This window comes from Eleutherodactylus coqui, chromosome 6, assembly GCF_035609145.1.
Source record: "Eleutherodactylus coqui strain aEleCoq1 chromosome 6, aEleCoq1.hap1, whole genome shotgun sequence".
NCBI lineage: Eukaryota > Metazoa > Chordata > Amphibia > Anura > Eleutherodactylidae > Eleutherodactylus > Eleutherodactylus coqui.
In genome coordinates this window covers 176,653,739-176,668,235 of record NC_089842.1, presented here as the reverse complement: position 1 = coordinate 176,668,235, position 14,497 = coordinate 176,653,739, and the positions used below count along the sequence as shown (strand labels likewise).

Genomic DNA, 14,497 nt, shown 5'->3' with positions numbered 1-14,497 from the left:
TTGGCCATCCGCGGTCCATTAAATTGATTTTTGCAACATTGCTATCACATTGATAGCAATGTGAGCGGATATCTGCATGCAAAAAAAATACCATTTAAAGCAAATCCGCGGCAGATTCTGCGCGGATTGTATTTTTCTAGTGGACATGAGGCCTAAGTCCCAGGAAAAAACTTTTTAAAAGACCACTGCATTATTATTATTATTATTTTTTTTTGTTGTAATCCTTCTTTATGTAGCTGTCCCAGTATATATAAGTGAGCTAGTGTTACTTTGGCTAGTTGTTTCTTTCTGTCTGAAACTGCCAGCCTCTTTCTCCTCAGATGGTCATGGGATCTCAGTTCTAATCAGCTCAGATTTACTTGAGGATATGGATTCATTTTCTAGTCCGTCTCTGTCTGTGTGATGCTATATAATAGAGTAGATCACCGCTCATCCTTTTGTATGTTTCTGCTCTGTAGCTTTATTTAGGTGAATATAGAAGGTAATAAAAATGTATAATGTCCCATCCCAAAAGCAAAAATAGCTGATGCATCATAGGATTGATTGAAAGTAAAAAATCTTACCATCAAATTGGTGCCTGATAAGCATCAGATAGGGGGCTGCACTGCAGAGAATAGACCAGAATGCACAAAGGAGACCTCGAGACTATGACAGGCAATCAGGTGAGAGGGGCAGGGATGGAAAAAAATGGTCATATGATTTTGCTGGAGTGCCCCTTGAAAGTGGCTGCAGCCCATAAATGAAGTTTGTTAATCACAATGCGTGTAATTACTTGGCACGCAGTAAGTTTGATTGTCTTGCCCCTAATGATGTCTGCTGTTCTTACATGTTGCTCATAACATCTGTGTTCCAGAGCCAAGATGCTGGAGTGAAAACAATAACCATGCTGGATGAACAAGGAGGTGAGTTTTAGGTTCCCCATCAACTTTTTTAATTTTTAAACATGACAGTCTGCAAGAAAAAGACTCTGACGGAACTCGCTGGTGATAAATGCATGGTGAATGGAATATTAGCCATGTCCCACAATATAGCAGCCCAGAGATCGCTGTAATGTCGCAGGAGTCATTGACGTTTCTAAAGACATTTTCATGCTTTAAAGATACCCTAAGACCGAAGGTTGTGCTGAAGAGGTACAGCCATAATCCATACTTATAGGAGGAGTTCCAGCCGATGAAAAGCTTTCTAATCGCATCCACTCGGCAATGGTTACGGTTATACAAGCAGTCCATTGGTCGTTTTGAGTGTTGTCAGTGACTACCACGATGCCCCCTGCATCATTTCTCCAGAACAGCAGCCTCCAGTTCATAGGCTAGGATCCTCCTTATGGGAGTTCTATTCCTCAGAAGGATACGGTTGGAACATGGAGCATTTTTTCCCATGCGCAGATAGCCAAGGGGGCATCAAAAGAGGGTAAGAGATCTGAGCATGTTGTGTGCTGTCTGCTCCATGCCACCACATATATTCTAAACTAGATGATATACCTGGCTTCGCCCGAGTTAATTTGGTACAGATGTTTATGTTGTGTTCGCACAGAAAATTTTATGAAGTTCTGGTTACTTCAGAGGAACCGAGGAATAAAATCTGTATACACATAGAGGAGCGTTAGATTCTCCTCAGACTGCATGTACCGATTTCCCTCGGCAAAATGTGCGATCCCTCCCACTCTCCTCATTTTTTACCCTTAAGGGTAATGCCCCTTTTTATTCAAATTTAACCTCAGACTGGAGATTGCAGCCCCTTCTTAGCCTTAAAGGCATGCTCCATCCCTGCAGTCCATGGCAGCTGCCTTATGTACTTTACAGCCTTTCAGTATATACACAGAGGTCAGTTAAATTGTTCTCAGTATATACACATATTTAGCACCTAAAGAATGATTGTGTCAAATGTCACGTTTGTATGACACAGGCAAATTTGCATAACATAGGGTTTACTTTCTTTTGCACTTAGCATTAAATAATCAAGTTGTGACCCCTTTACTTTTCCTATGTAGCACCTAAAGAATGGTCGTGCCAAATTTCAGGTTTGTACCATACCGGGAGGCTAGAGATTTAGATTAGGTACATTACATAGGGGTGCACTTACTTTTGCACTTAGCATTAAATAATTAGGTTGTGACCCCTTGACTTTTTTCTATTTAGGACCTAAAGAATGCTTGTGCCAAACTTCATGTTTGTACGACATCGGGAAGTTACAGAATTAGAGATGTCTATTTACTGAACATGTTTCCTTCACCACGGCATTCATCCATACTACCGTAATTAACCTGGTTTAAATACACTAGCCTAAAAATGACATGATAAAACCAACCAATCGCAGAGCAACATTATTGGGGATTTAAATACCAGGCAAAAATGGCTTAAAGGGATTGTCTGGCCTCCTTTAAACTGATGATCTATCTTCTGGATAGGTCATGATTACTTGGACGGGGTTCCACTGCTTGGGAGCCCCATCCTTCAGCTGATCGTGCAGCTGGCTGGACGTTGTCATTAGCGGACTGCTTCACTTAGTTACTTCCTGAGCCTCCTGACTAGTGGCGCTGCGCTCGGTACAGGTCGCTGGGTACCGGGTGAAGGAAGCGCTGACACCCGAGAACTTCAGCGGGGAGCACTGTATCTTCTGAAATAAGCTGCGGGTGCACAGTAGTTTTCAAGTCAAAATCATTGCGGATTTTGATTCTGTTTTGGATACGGGAATGCTGCAGAATTTGCCGTGAAATTTCTACTGTGGGAACCCTGCAGCATTTCTGCCCCATGCAAACCTACACTTAAGCATGTGCCATGCAGCCAAGATGCTGCACTGCCCAGACAATTTTAAATTGTAATTTGTTGACTTTTTTGTATTTAATGCACATTTAGGGAAGTATTGGAAGAGATTGAAAATATAATGGAAACCACGTGTGGCCATTACACTTGTCTGTAGCGCAGTCGGTCAACTCTTCTATATGATTTGTTATTTTTGCAGAACAACTAAAACGCGTGGAAGAAGGACTGGACCAGATCAACAAAGACATGCGGGAGGCAGAGAGGAACCTAACGGAGCTGAACAAGTGCTGTGGCCTTTGTGTCTGTCCAGGAAGGAGGTTGGTACCCGCCCTTCCGTGGATCACATCCGTAGACTCTCATTCATATTCTCTTCCCCCTCCACAATATCCGTTCCATCCTTCCCCATTAAGAGAAAAGTAGACTGTAAGCTCAGTTGTGGGGTTGTCTCCTATTGAAGGGATAATCTGTAGTCTCAGACTCGACTGTAGGACCCTGTAGTTCTTGTTTTTCAGCTCCAATTTCTGCTTGGCTATCATGAGAGGGAGAGGTACATTCTAACTTCTGGTATTGGAAAAGATCCAGACCAATATGGAAATTGTTCAATTTATGTAAAACCCCTCCTTGTGCATCCTGGCAATGTAAATAATACACCATTTCATATCAAGGAGTTGCGGTACTTTAATGGTATCTAACATTTCCATAAAGAGAATATTCTCACACAGCAGTTCATCTGCATGGGGATGCTGCATGGGCATGGAATTCGGCAACTGCATTCAAGTCAATAGAACGGTTACAGAGATTTTTGCAACAAATCTGCCGCATGTGAATACGGCCCAAGTCATCCTTCATCTACAGATATTGCTATTTAATATGTTAAATGCAAAACATTAATTCCCTATTATAACTATTATCATTATTTCCCTTAAAGCGGAACTAACTTTTCAGGCAACTTCTGCTTATTTACTAGCTTGTTTTAGTCTCATCATTTCTGTAATATAATTGCATTAAAAATGTTGCTCTACCACTCTCTAGACGCTCCTGCTGTTACAGAGTGTGTCTACACACACTCACACTAGGCGATTTACTAACTTACTTGGCTAGAATGTCTGTCTCTAAATGCCTGATCGTCCTTGGAAAGCAGAGGATCCTACCTCCTTGCTGATTGTACCAAAGACAGTGCAATGCAGCATGGGAAGTAAGGGCAAGGAAGTGCAGATCAGTAAACTACTGGCAGAATGCTAGGCTTACTACACACCCCTCCCTGAAAGTGAATTGAAAGCAGCAGAACAACAGAAAAATGGGGAAGAACACCTGAAAACCAGAACGTAGACATGAAACTGGGTGCAAACAGCATCAAATGAGAGGATAAGGAGAACCTGGTGTATCTTAGAAAACTCGGGTACACTTTAAAATCAAGATCAATGTGATTAACCTATACACTGCTCATGAAGTCTGGGTGTCATCAGTGGTAAATTTCAGTTTCCAGGCTGCTCCATAAGTCGCTTGTGTGATCGTTCTCTTTCAAAAGGACCAGTTGTGATTCCAATACTAGGGAATTACTTGTTCTACAATTTCCCAACTTCATAAATGGGAAGTTCATTCCTACAATTAACATTTTTCCTTCTCTCTGTCTTGGTTTGCCTTGCTACTAACCAATCACAACTTGACTGCATTGTTTATTCGTGTCTTGTGTTTTCGTCTCTCCTTTGCTTACTAACACGAAGAAGATTTCTTAGGACGCTGAAGCGCCAGCTCAGGTTGGTGAACAAACATTGTAGCAGGATGTTTTCTGGGCGGTTGTCCTGCATGTCGCTCCTCCAGCCCTCTGACACTGCATGCTTACAGTTGTGTGGTGTAACTATGTTGCAGCCTTTGGAGACCTTTTTGAAGACTAGCAGTGGTGCTGACTAGAATTAGGGGATCTCTCCGGGTTCTCTGATAGATCCTATTTGTTTTCCCTGTGCATTAGTTTTCATACATATCCAGCTTTTTTTGTTCCTGGTGTGCAAAAAAAAAAATTAAAATACCTGCTCATCTAATTTTGACCCTTCCATAGACAAACTTGGTATACAACTTTGTCCTTGCAGTTTTAAGATGGATATGGTTGTTACATAATTGTAGTCAGAGTAGGGTTTATTCTTTCACATGGCCGGTATTTAAGGTGCATCTATTAACTAGAGCTCCCGGTCTAAACCAGTGCCATCAGTGAGGTTACGAAAACTCCATTAACTTCTAATTAAAGTTTATGCTCATGGAATCTGCTCTTGCCACTGGGTTTAGACTTTATGTGTAATTCCTGAATATAAGTGTGAAGAGTCCACTGTGTAATTCATTGGTCTCACATAAACACTTGTTTGTTTTAGGGTGTGCACAGAACAGATCATACATTGCAACTATTGTATACACTTGTGTGATAGTTCAGAAGAATCCTTAAAGGGACACTGCCACCAAAAATGTTTTTATATGAACATGCAATGTTTGCTTCATTTTCTGGATATGATTTTCAATACAATACAACCAATACATGTAAACTAGTTGTTGTATCAGAGTAGTTCACTTAAAGGTGACTATACATATTAAGTAAAAGTAGCTTAATGAGTGAAGAAACCATCATCTAGGTAACAATTTGTTTCGGAGACTTGGCTGTACACCTTTTTGGCTCATATGGACCAACTAGAACATCATCTGCCACCATTTATCCTGGACACCTACCATATGTTACTGCTGGAAGAGACAATGGCCAGGAAGCGGAGGCTGGAAATATCAGACCGCACCCTTTCACTACACCTCTGGGAACAACCCCCTCTTCTCCACCCCACAAACGCCACCACCACCTCCTTCCCCAGTGGCGCACTTGTCTGCTGTTTGCTATTACCGTGCATTGGGGCTGCATGTGATTTAAATACACTCCTGTGCTTTTAAAATGCACCAATTGGCCACTCCCCTTGCTGAATATCTTGAGGGGTATAATATGCACAACTGGGTCACTTCTTGGTGATATTCACTGTACTGGCTCCTCAGGGACTTTGCAAGTGTGACTTGGTTCCCGAAAATGATTACAGAAATGCCCAATATCTCCTTTAGGGCGCATTCAGACGACCGTATATCGGCCGCGTATTCACGCCGGCTGATATACGGCATCCCTCTCTGCAGGGGGAGGAGGCTGGAAGAGCCGGGAGCAGTGCTCTTAGCTCCCGCCTCCTCTCCGCCCCTCTGCACTATTTGCAATGGGAGGCGGAATAGGGCAGAGCTAATTCCTGGAACTTAGCCCCGCCCCTGTCCTGCCTCCTTTCATTGCAAATAGTGCAGAGGGGGCGGGAGCTCAGTTCCTGCCCCCGGCTCTTCCAGCCTCCTCCCCCTGCAGAGAGACGCCGTATATCGGCCGGCATGAATACCCGGCTGATATACGGTTGTCTGAATGCGCCCTGAATGTTAAAAAACCTTTTTTTTCAACTTTTTAGCTAAAACTACAAGTTATTTCAAGTTGTTGTTTGTTTTTTTTTTGTTTTTTTTTTTCTTCACAGCCATGAATGAGAGTCTTTTGGGGGTGTTTCTTAATTTATGAAGCCTAATATTTGAGTCAAGTAGTGCACTAGGGCCACATATGGGATATTTCTAAAAACTGGGTAGTATTGCTCCTGTTTTTTTTTTTTTTTTTATTAAAGGGTTTGTCCAGTTGTAAACTACTGATGGCCTATCACCAGGATAGGAAATCAATAATAAATTGGCAGACCTCTGCCGATCAGTTGTTTGCTGAGTCAGTGTGCTTATACAATGGGCTGATTTTCTGCAGGAAGCGAACTACTCTATTCCCACTGCAGTGGCCAGGCTTGGTATTGCATGCCATGTTCCCATTCATTTCAGTTGGATCTTTGCCTGCGATACCAAGCCTGACCACTGTAGTAAGAATGGAGTTTTCTGCTTCCTGCAGAAATAAGCCTGGTGCACAGGCCCAGTGAACAGCTGACTGGCGGGGGACTCTGGCAGCAGATTCCTATAGATATACTATCGATGAGCTAGCCTACTACTAGGCCATTAATAGTTTACGACTGGACAACCCCTTTAAAATCTGCTGTTAGAGGAAAAAAAATATTAAAATGTTATGTCCACTTTGCTTTAATTTCTGCCCCACACTTAGAGTTAACAAGTTTATCACATGCCTTTTTCGATCCTTTGAGGTGTGTAGTTTTTAAAATCTGTTATGCGTGTGATTGCTAATACACATATGCCCTCACAGCCACTTCGGAACTGGATTGGTCTCTCAAAAAAATAAATAAATAAACTTTGGAAGTTTATTTATTTTTTTTAAAGGACTTAAGTTTTGCAGCAATTTTTTCTAAGGACACTAAACAAAACACCAAGAAGAAATATGGTCAATGTTAATAACTCTCTAATGTGGTATGACTATATCTTGCAAGCATAACAAAAAATGACTTGCGTATTACAAAAAAATGCTTATGCATTGTTTGAGCAATAAATTGTCACTAAGGATAAACTATTCTCTGCAGTTGATTTTTGCACGTTTTAATCCAGGTAGTTGTGAAATGAGAATTGTTTCATATAAATGGGCCTCTTAACAAAAGACAATGCAAATTGTAATAACCTTTTAAATTCAATTAAAAGGGCCAAGAATTTTGAAGCTGGAGATGTGTACAAGAAGGCATGGGGGAGCAAAGATCAAGGTTCAGAAGATGTGATCGCCAAGCAGCCCGGACAAGTGAATGGACAGCAGCAGGGTGGGGTTGGCCAAAGCGGTGGCTACATAAAGAGGTAATCATCGCTATAATGTTTTGCAGTCACTGTTGATGGAAAAGGCTTGATAGATTGTACGTATGGAAGTTGACCCATAACAATTCTCTCCCCTTAAATGACTTCACTCATAAAGTTAACGCCTGTAATGAAAATATAAACCATAGAAAACGTAACATAATTGGCACAGTCGTATGTACCTCGAAATAGTACTAATAAAAATTAGTGCTCAACCTACAATAAAACGAGCCCCCACAGCTCCATCATAGGGAGAATAAAAAAGGTTTTGGGTGTCAGAATATGGAACACAGTATATTTGATAGCATTTATTCTAACAGTAGTAAAAAAAACGAAAGACAAAGGTGAAGAATTTTGGAAGGGGAGGAGTTAAAAACAAAAACTAGCTGTGCCCTTAATTGTTTATGGGAATTTGTCGCTTTGTATGTTTTTTATTCCTACTTATGGGCAGCATGGTATAGAAGAAGCGGAGCAGCAGTGATGCCGGTCAGTCACTGCATAGAATGAGCAGGGATTTACAACTCTATAACACGCCAGATGATATGTTCAGCCTGACTGTCCTTTTGTGGTCTTTCAGGATCCACCAGTAATCCACAGCAAAATTTGTTACAATTGTTGACTGTTGCTTTTCTTCCCCCATTCAACTCAAAGATTCCACAACATAAGTTTTCCCACAAAGTACACTTCTTATCAACTGGTAGGTTACAAATGTTGCTGGGGGTCTGACTGATGACATGAAAACCGCAGTTCCAGAGTCTTCTGTATGAATGGAGCAGTAGTACGAAAGCATGACCAGTTTTATACATCAACCTTGGAGATTGCAGAGTATTTGGCTATCTGTCAGTTCTATAGAAGTAAATGCACAATACTGGTCCATTCACACAGGAAACTTGTGGACCACTGTACATCTAATTGTTGTCTAGTAGTTTATTCTGTGGATACGTTATAAAGGTATTGAAGATTGCCAGAGTGAATTGTGCCAAAATAACCCCTTAAGGACCAGATGCAGTTAATATATGGCGCTTGTTCCTGGGCTTTAACCCTTTCCAATCCAATGTCGGGCCTGCCCCGACATCATCATTTTCCTCCACAGCTCCAATGTCGGGGCAGGCCCGACACTGCAGTGCAGGAGTGCATCTGTACCCGATCAGCAGACACATCGGGTGCAGATACACTTGTACACCGGTCCCCATCGAGGACCCCCCTAGGAGAAGGCAGAAACGGTTTTTAACCCTTTCTGCCTTCTCCTTTACACATTACATAGCGCTCAATTAGCGCTATGTAATGCATAGAGATTCCGGCCGGCCGGCGATCATGTGACCGCCGGTGTTACCTGACCCCCGGCGGTCACATGAACTCCGAGCCGGGAGCCTGCACTGTGGGACCTGCTCACCTGACCGGCGTCTTGCGCTTTCTCCTTCTGTCTCCCGGCCCGGCGATCATGTGACCGCCATGTGCCACCTGACCACAGCGGTCACATGATCGCCGAGCCGGGAGGCAGAAGGAGAATGCGGAAGACGCCGGACAGGTAAGCAGGTCCCTCCATGGTGCAGTGAGCACCTGCACCCTCCTGAACTATGTCAGTTCAGGAGGGTGCAGGGAAAATGTATTTTTTCTCACCCATTTTCCCCAGCTCCAATTTATTTGGAGCTGGGGAGAATGGGTGAGAAAAAATAAATGGATTGGAAAGGGTTAATCCCTGCCAATGGCAGATGTACAGCGTGGGATTAAATCCTCTGCTACTGCAATCAAGCAGGAGCAGGTCAGGTTCTCCGCTGTTAGTCACAGCTGAGGACCCGGAGGAGAACAGTTTTAAACCACTTCTGCCTTCTCCTTTCCCGGGTACATAGCACTCAATAAATGGAAGTGTTACTTCTACTATGCGACCCAGCGATCGTGTGACCACTAGGCGTTCACTGTTACGACAGAGCTGCAGGGTCCTAGCAAACTCCTCTTTATTAGTGAATATTGTCACTACAGGGGAATGTTTCCCCTGTAACTGGGGCTTCTATGGCTGCTACACTGGAAAAGTGTGAATTGTAATAATAAAAAAGACAATGTGAATGACCCTCCAGACATCTTATGTATGTCCCCCCAGGATGCCCTATAACAAAAATAAGTTAAAAAAAAATTAACAGAATAAAATAAGAATGTATATACATAAAAATAATAATAAATTCCCTACCCCCCGATACCAAATAGACGCCACATGCACCCTGTAATCCAAAATTATACATATTATACATCAAAACGTCTGAAGCAAATTGAGGAACCCGTTCCTATATGTTTTTTAGCATAAATATAATCATTTTTAAAAACTATAATTTAAAAACCTAAAAAAACAAATTGGGGTGTTTAGAAAAAGTCAGTGAAAAAAAGATATAAAAATAATAGTCCTATAGCTCACTGAAAAAATACACAGCAAAAATCATTTTGGTAGCTCAGGGATGGGGTGGGGGTGGGGGGGGGGGGATAGGGCAGTAAAATTACCGCATGGATAAAATCCCTAAAAAGTGTTTGGTCTTTATAGGACCAAAACAGCCTGGTCCTTCAGGGGTTAAGAAGAGACCAACTCAGAAGAACGGCCCAAATGCACCACACTTATTGAGTATGGCATGGCTTTGGGCTGTAATTTTATACCATTTCTGGTGCAAATGTTGGTAAATCAGTTGCCCTGTGGGAGACCTGCCGCCTCTCCTACTTTTCTTGCCACTTTTCAGAAATGCATGTAAAGGTGCAAACGATAGCATAAACGATGTGTTGTAATTCACTGCTTCTGCATGCTGTAAGTGGTGTAACGCCTTCGATATGTTTCCCACCTATTGATGGCTTCATATTATAGCATTGGTCACTAAATAAACCCCTGTACAGGATCTATGTAAATGTGAGTTGATTAATCTTGTGTTTTTTGGTAGGATTACCAATGATGCCAGGGAAGATGAGATGGATGAAAATCTGCAGCAGGTTGGCAGCATGCTAGGAAACTTGAAGAACATGGCTTTAGACATGGGCAATGAAATAGACAGCCAGAATAAAACGATTGACAGGATTAACGAAAAGGTGAGTTCAGCTTGTGTGACTATTAGCAGGGATCATCCTCTGCATACTATTTCACTACTTTGTATATGGGCCCAAGTATGTGTGAGGATATACATGTTACAGATGGATAACCCCTTTCCATCTGTCCTATTAGGTCTTTGCTCTCTGATTTGGAGCAGAGAGTCTAGCCCATCCTGACTTTTTAGGGTGCGCCACTGCACTCCACCTAAACAGGAGGGACCCTCTTCTTATCCAGTGTCCGCTTCTGGAAAGGGTTAAATTCCTTTAACACACTCTCATTGGCTGCAGTCTGAGTGCCTGAGTGATCTCCGCATGGCGCACAGTAGCTTTTTTTTACTCCTCCCTATGACCAAGCTGCAGTGCGTAGCGTTCAGTGAGTGCTAGGAGGAAGAGTGAAGAAGCTATCCTGTGCTATGTGGAGATCGCACAGGGACTCTGACTGCAGCCAGCAGGTGAGTGTATTGAGAAATTTAACCCTTTCCAGCAGCTGGAGTTTTATAACCTGGGTCAGGCAGCTCTAAACATGCATGGGGATAGCCAGGGGGTCTGATTTACTAAGTTGGTCCACCCAAGGGATCCTACTATTAAGTGGGAGTACAGAGGGGAGAAATTTAATACTTAGTAATATCACCCCCTCTGTAGTCCTAAGTGGGGGCACTCGGGGGATTTTATAATTTAGTACTACAGAGGTGGTGCTTTAACTAAATGGGGGCACCAAAGAGGTCTCTTTACTTGGAGCCACAAAGAGGGGTCCTTTCACTAAATGTGGATGCCTTTACTAAGTGGGGTCACATAAGGGGTCCTATTACTAAGTGGGAACACAGCAGGCAAATTATTATGGCTGAGCACTGAAAAGTTGGTTAGGGGTTGCAGCAGCTAGAATGGGAGAGCGTGCAGAGGTGAGTCGTGGCTGGAAGTACTCTCAATGGCAGTCTGGGCCCAGAAAGAAGAAACCCACATACGAACAACTCCAAAAAGAGACATTACCTGTGATCACTGGAGATGACTGCACTGTAATCACTATCAGTTTGTAGAGCCACTATATCTAAGCCTGCCCGCATTATAAAGGTTGGGAGGTTCTTGTACTGTATTTATGAGCTTGGTTCTGGTGCTGTATTCACGGATATTGGTTCTGGTACTGTATTTTTGTACCGAGGTTATCAGGTGTCATAGTCATATACAGGTTAAAGGGGTTCTGTCATTAAAAAAGAAAATTTACTTACCTATTCCTCCCCAGGGAGTCTTCTTACAGCATCTTCACCTTCCCGATCTTCTCCTGGGTTCTCCATTCCCCCGGGTCACCTTGCCTCCAGCTGGCCAGATGCTCCTCTTCCTGTGAAGCGTACATTGCTGGCATTCTGCTTCCTGCAGGTGTGTACCCGGTCACTAGTGACTGCCTGGCAGGGAATGCCAAATACTTGGCAGCCTGCTTTAGCGCTACTGCGCGATGACTCACCGCTAGTGTTTCATATACTATATAAATGCTAGCAGCGAGATATCGCGCTAAAGCAGGCTGCTGAGGATTCAGCATTCTCTGCTAGGCAGTGAACGGTATGTCACTAGTGACTGGGTACACTGACCTGCAGGAAGTGAATTGCAACTCATGGACACTTTCTAACAGGATGGAAAGGATCTGGCTGGCTGGAGGTGATGTGACCCTTTTTTTTTTTTAAATAGCCCCCCTAGGGAGACTTCACCTATCAAGACTTCTAACGATTGCAAGTTTAACAATTATGGTAGCCTTTGAAGACCCACGGCTGACATAACAATCAAATGGCACTTTGTGATCTCCTCTTGAAGTGGCCATTTGGGAACCCTTTAAATGCCCATATCTGTGCTCAGGGGTAACAGCAGTGATCAGCATGACCTCTGATCATGGCTGTTGTGGGTAGGTGTCAAACACAGCCGACACCCACCGTGTATAGAGCGGGGATTGGCCTCCGCTTTATACAAAGCCTGCACGTAAATGTACATCCTGGGTTGCTAAGAAGTTAAAGAAATGTTCATTATACAAAGATTATTTTGAAAGTAAGCAAGGGAAAGGAATTATCAATTTGGAAATCTGTCTTTAATCTTCTTCTTCTTTAGGCTATAACTAATAAAGACCGCATTGATGAAGCCAACCTGAGAGCTAAGAAACTTATCGAATGAAGAAAGCAACAAGATCTTCTCTTCAGTCCTTGTTTAAGCTGTTAAGTCCTTTCACTATGACGGCACAATATCATATAAGAGGTTTTAGGGAATGAATCCGCTTATGAAGTTGCGCTGTTGTGTTGTGCCTTGTGTATTATATAGTCACAAAGATCCCGTCTTATCCACATCAACTCATCTCAGCCTTGGAAACCTATGGATCCTTCCATCCTATGTTGTATGGTAAAACTCCTCAGAGCAGCAGTAGACCTTCTGTGGAGGTCCATCTCACAACCCTACTCTTCTCACTGGTTGTGGTTCCTACCATGCAGGATACTTGGAGTTTTGGTCAATATTCAGAATTTTTCTCCAAAGACATTGAACATATTTTGCTTTTTAGTCTTTCATGATAAGAGAAATAATGATGTTGTATCTGATAGTATATAATAGATAAAACACACTGCATATGATGTTAGTCTTCTGTACCTGAATGCTAATTGAGCACCAATAGATCCAGTAACATGCTCCAGTTCTTCCACCCCTCCCCTACGTGCCTCAGTCTAATCCTAGATTACATAAAGTAACCAAAGACTTTGCCCACTTCCTTACCCATCAGGTACTCTTCTCTCTAGCATTCAGGTCGGGTAAGAATCCTGCTGTTCCTAGAGAAAGGGTCCTGTTGGGAGTCTCTCTCAAATTTGGGGAGTGGGATTGCTCCATGGTGGGTGATGGTTATCAATGATTCCCCCCCCCCCCTAAAGTCTATATGCCAAATTACAGCCATCAGTCTAAAATATACAAACATATCAACATTTTAATATTTATTCCTGGTTGGTTTTATGAGGAAAGGACTCTTTTTTAGTAAGAATTTTGTTATCACAGTTTAAGATTTTTATCTGGCCCCTTAAGTGAGAGGAGCTTCCAATTTCCAGCCTCTGGTTTGCTATCCAGTACAGAAGTCCTTCCTTTGTGTCCAGTCACTTGTATGGGCATAAAATATATATAATATACAGTACATGTTTGTATAGACTGGTAATTGAGTGAATCGCTGTCTGTTTGTACATTTAAGATGCATTAGGTGCCATCAGTGTGTTTCTCGATTATATGCAGGCGTTGGCGCCCTATGCTGCCTAAATGTAAAAAAATAGCCAAATGCACCCTGTATCTAATGAGGATGCATTTACACATGCTGTTTTATAATGGACCCATTATTTGCAATTGGTCTATTTAAATGGGTGATTTTTCGCTCACGGCAATGTTACGAGAGAGAAAAATCAGAGCATGTCATATCGCCCAGTATTTTCTATGTGAATTAAAAATAAATAATCATCGCACCCCTATGCAGATGCAATTTTTATATTTCGGATTGATATGACAAGCGTGTTTTAAAATGTGATACAATGCGTTGTACAGTGTAGGGAAAATTGCATGTGTGATATCTGTCCCGAGTTTCTCGAACCAATATATTGCAGTGGCCTATGTAAATGGAGCTTCGCTAAGATCCTAGCCTGTTGAATTCCAATGTGAATCCTGTAGTCCCAGACCAAATGTGACTTCACCACTGAAGGCTCCTTCACACTAGCGCTTTGGGTTCCGTTTTTGTGCTCTATTATGGGAACTGAACCCACCGGCTGAACAGACCCCATTGTCTATAAATAATGGGGTGCATTTGGTTTCCGTCCGGATTTTGCACGATGCAATAGTATGCAGTGCTAGTTCATTCTGTATTTTAACAGCAAACGGTGATTGAGGCTTAGTAAATTCTGCGCCGCACCTGG

At 42.5% G+C, this 14,497-nt stretch overlaps 1 protein-coding gene across 1 annotated transcript in view; it reads left to right on the top strand.

Moving 5' to 3' along the window:
- The window catches only part of SNAP23 (synaptosome associated protein 23), a 30,757-nt gene extending 16,698 nt beyond the window's left edge, over positions 1 to 14,059 (top strand). The window contains exons 4-8 of the mRNA XM_066608297.1: positions 854 to 902; positions 2,962 to 3,079; positions 7,386 to 7,532; positions 10,445 to 10,589; positions 12,678 to 14,059. Of these exons, the coding sequence (XP_066464394.1) occupies positions 854 to 902; positions 2,962 to 3,079; positions 7,386 to 7,532; positions 10,445 to 10,589; positions 12,678 to 12,740 (522 nt within the window). The 3' untranslated portion in view covers positions 12,741 to 14,059. The remainder of the gene's footprint in view (positions 1 to 853; positions 903 to 2,961; positions 3,080 to 7,385; positions 7,533 to 10,444; positions 10,590 to 12,677) is intronic.
- The last annotated feature ends 438 nt before the right edge of the window (positions 14,060 to 14,497 follow it).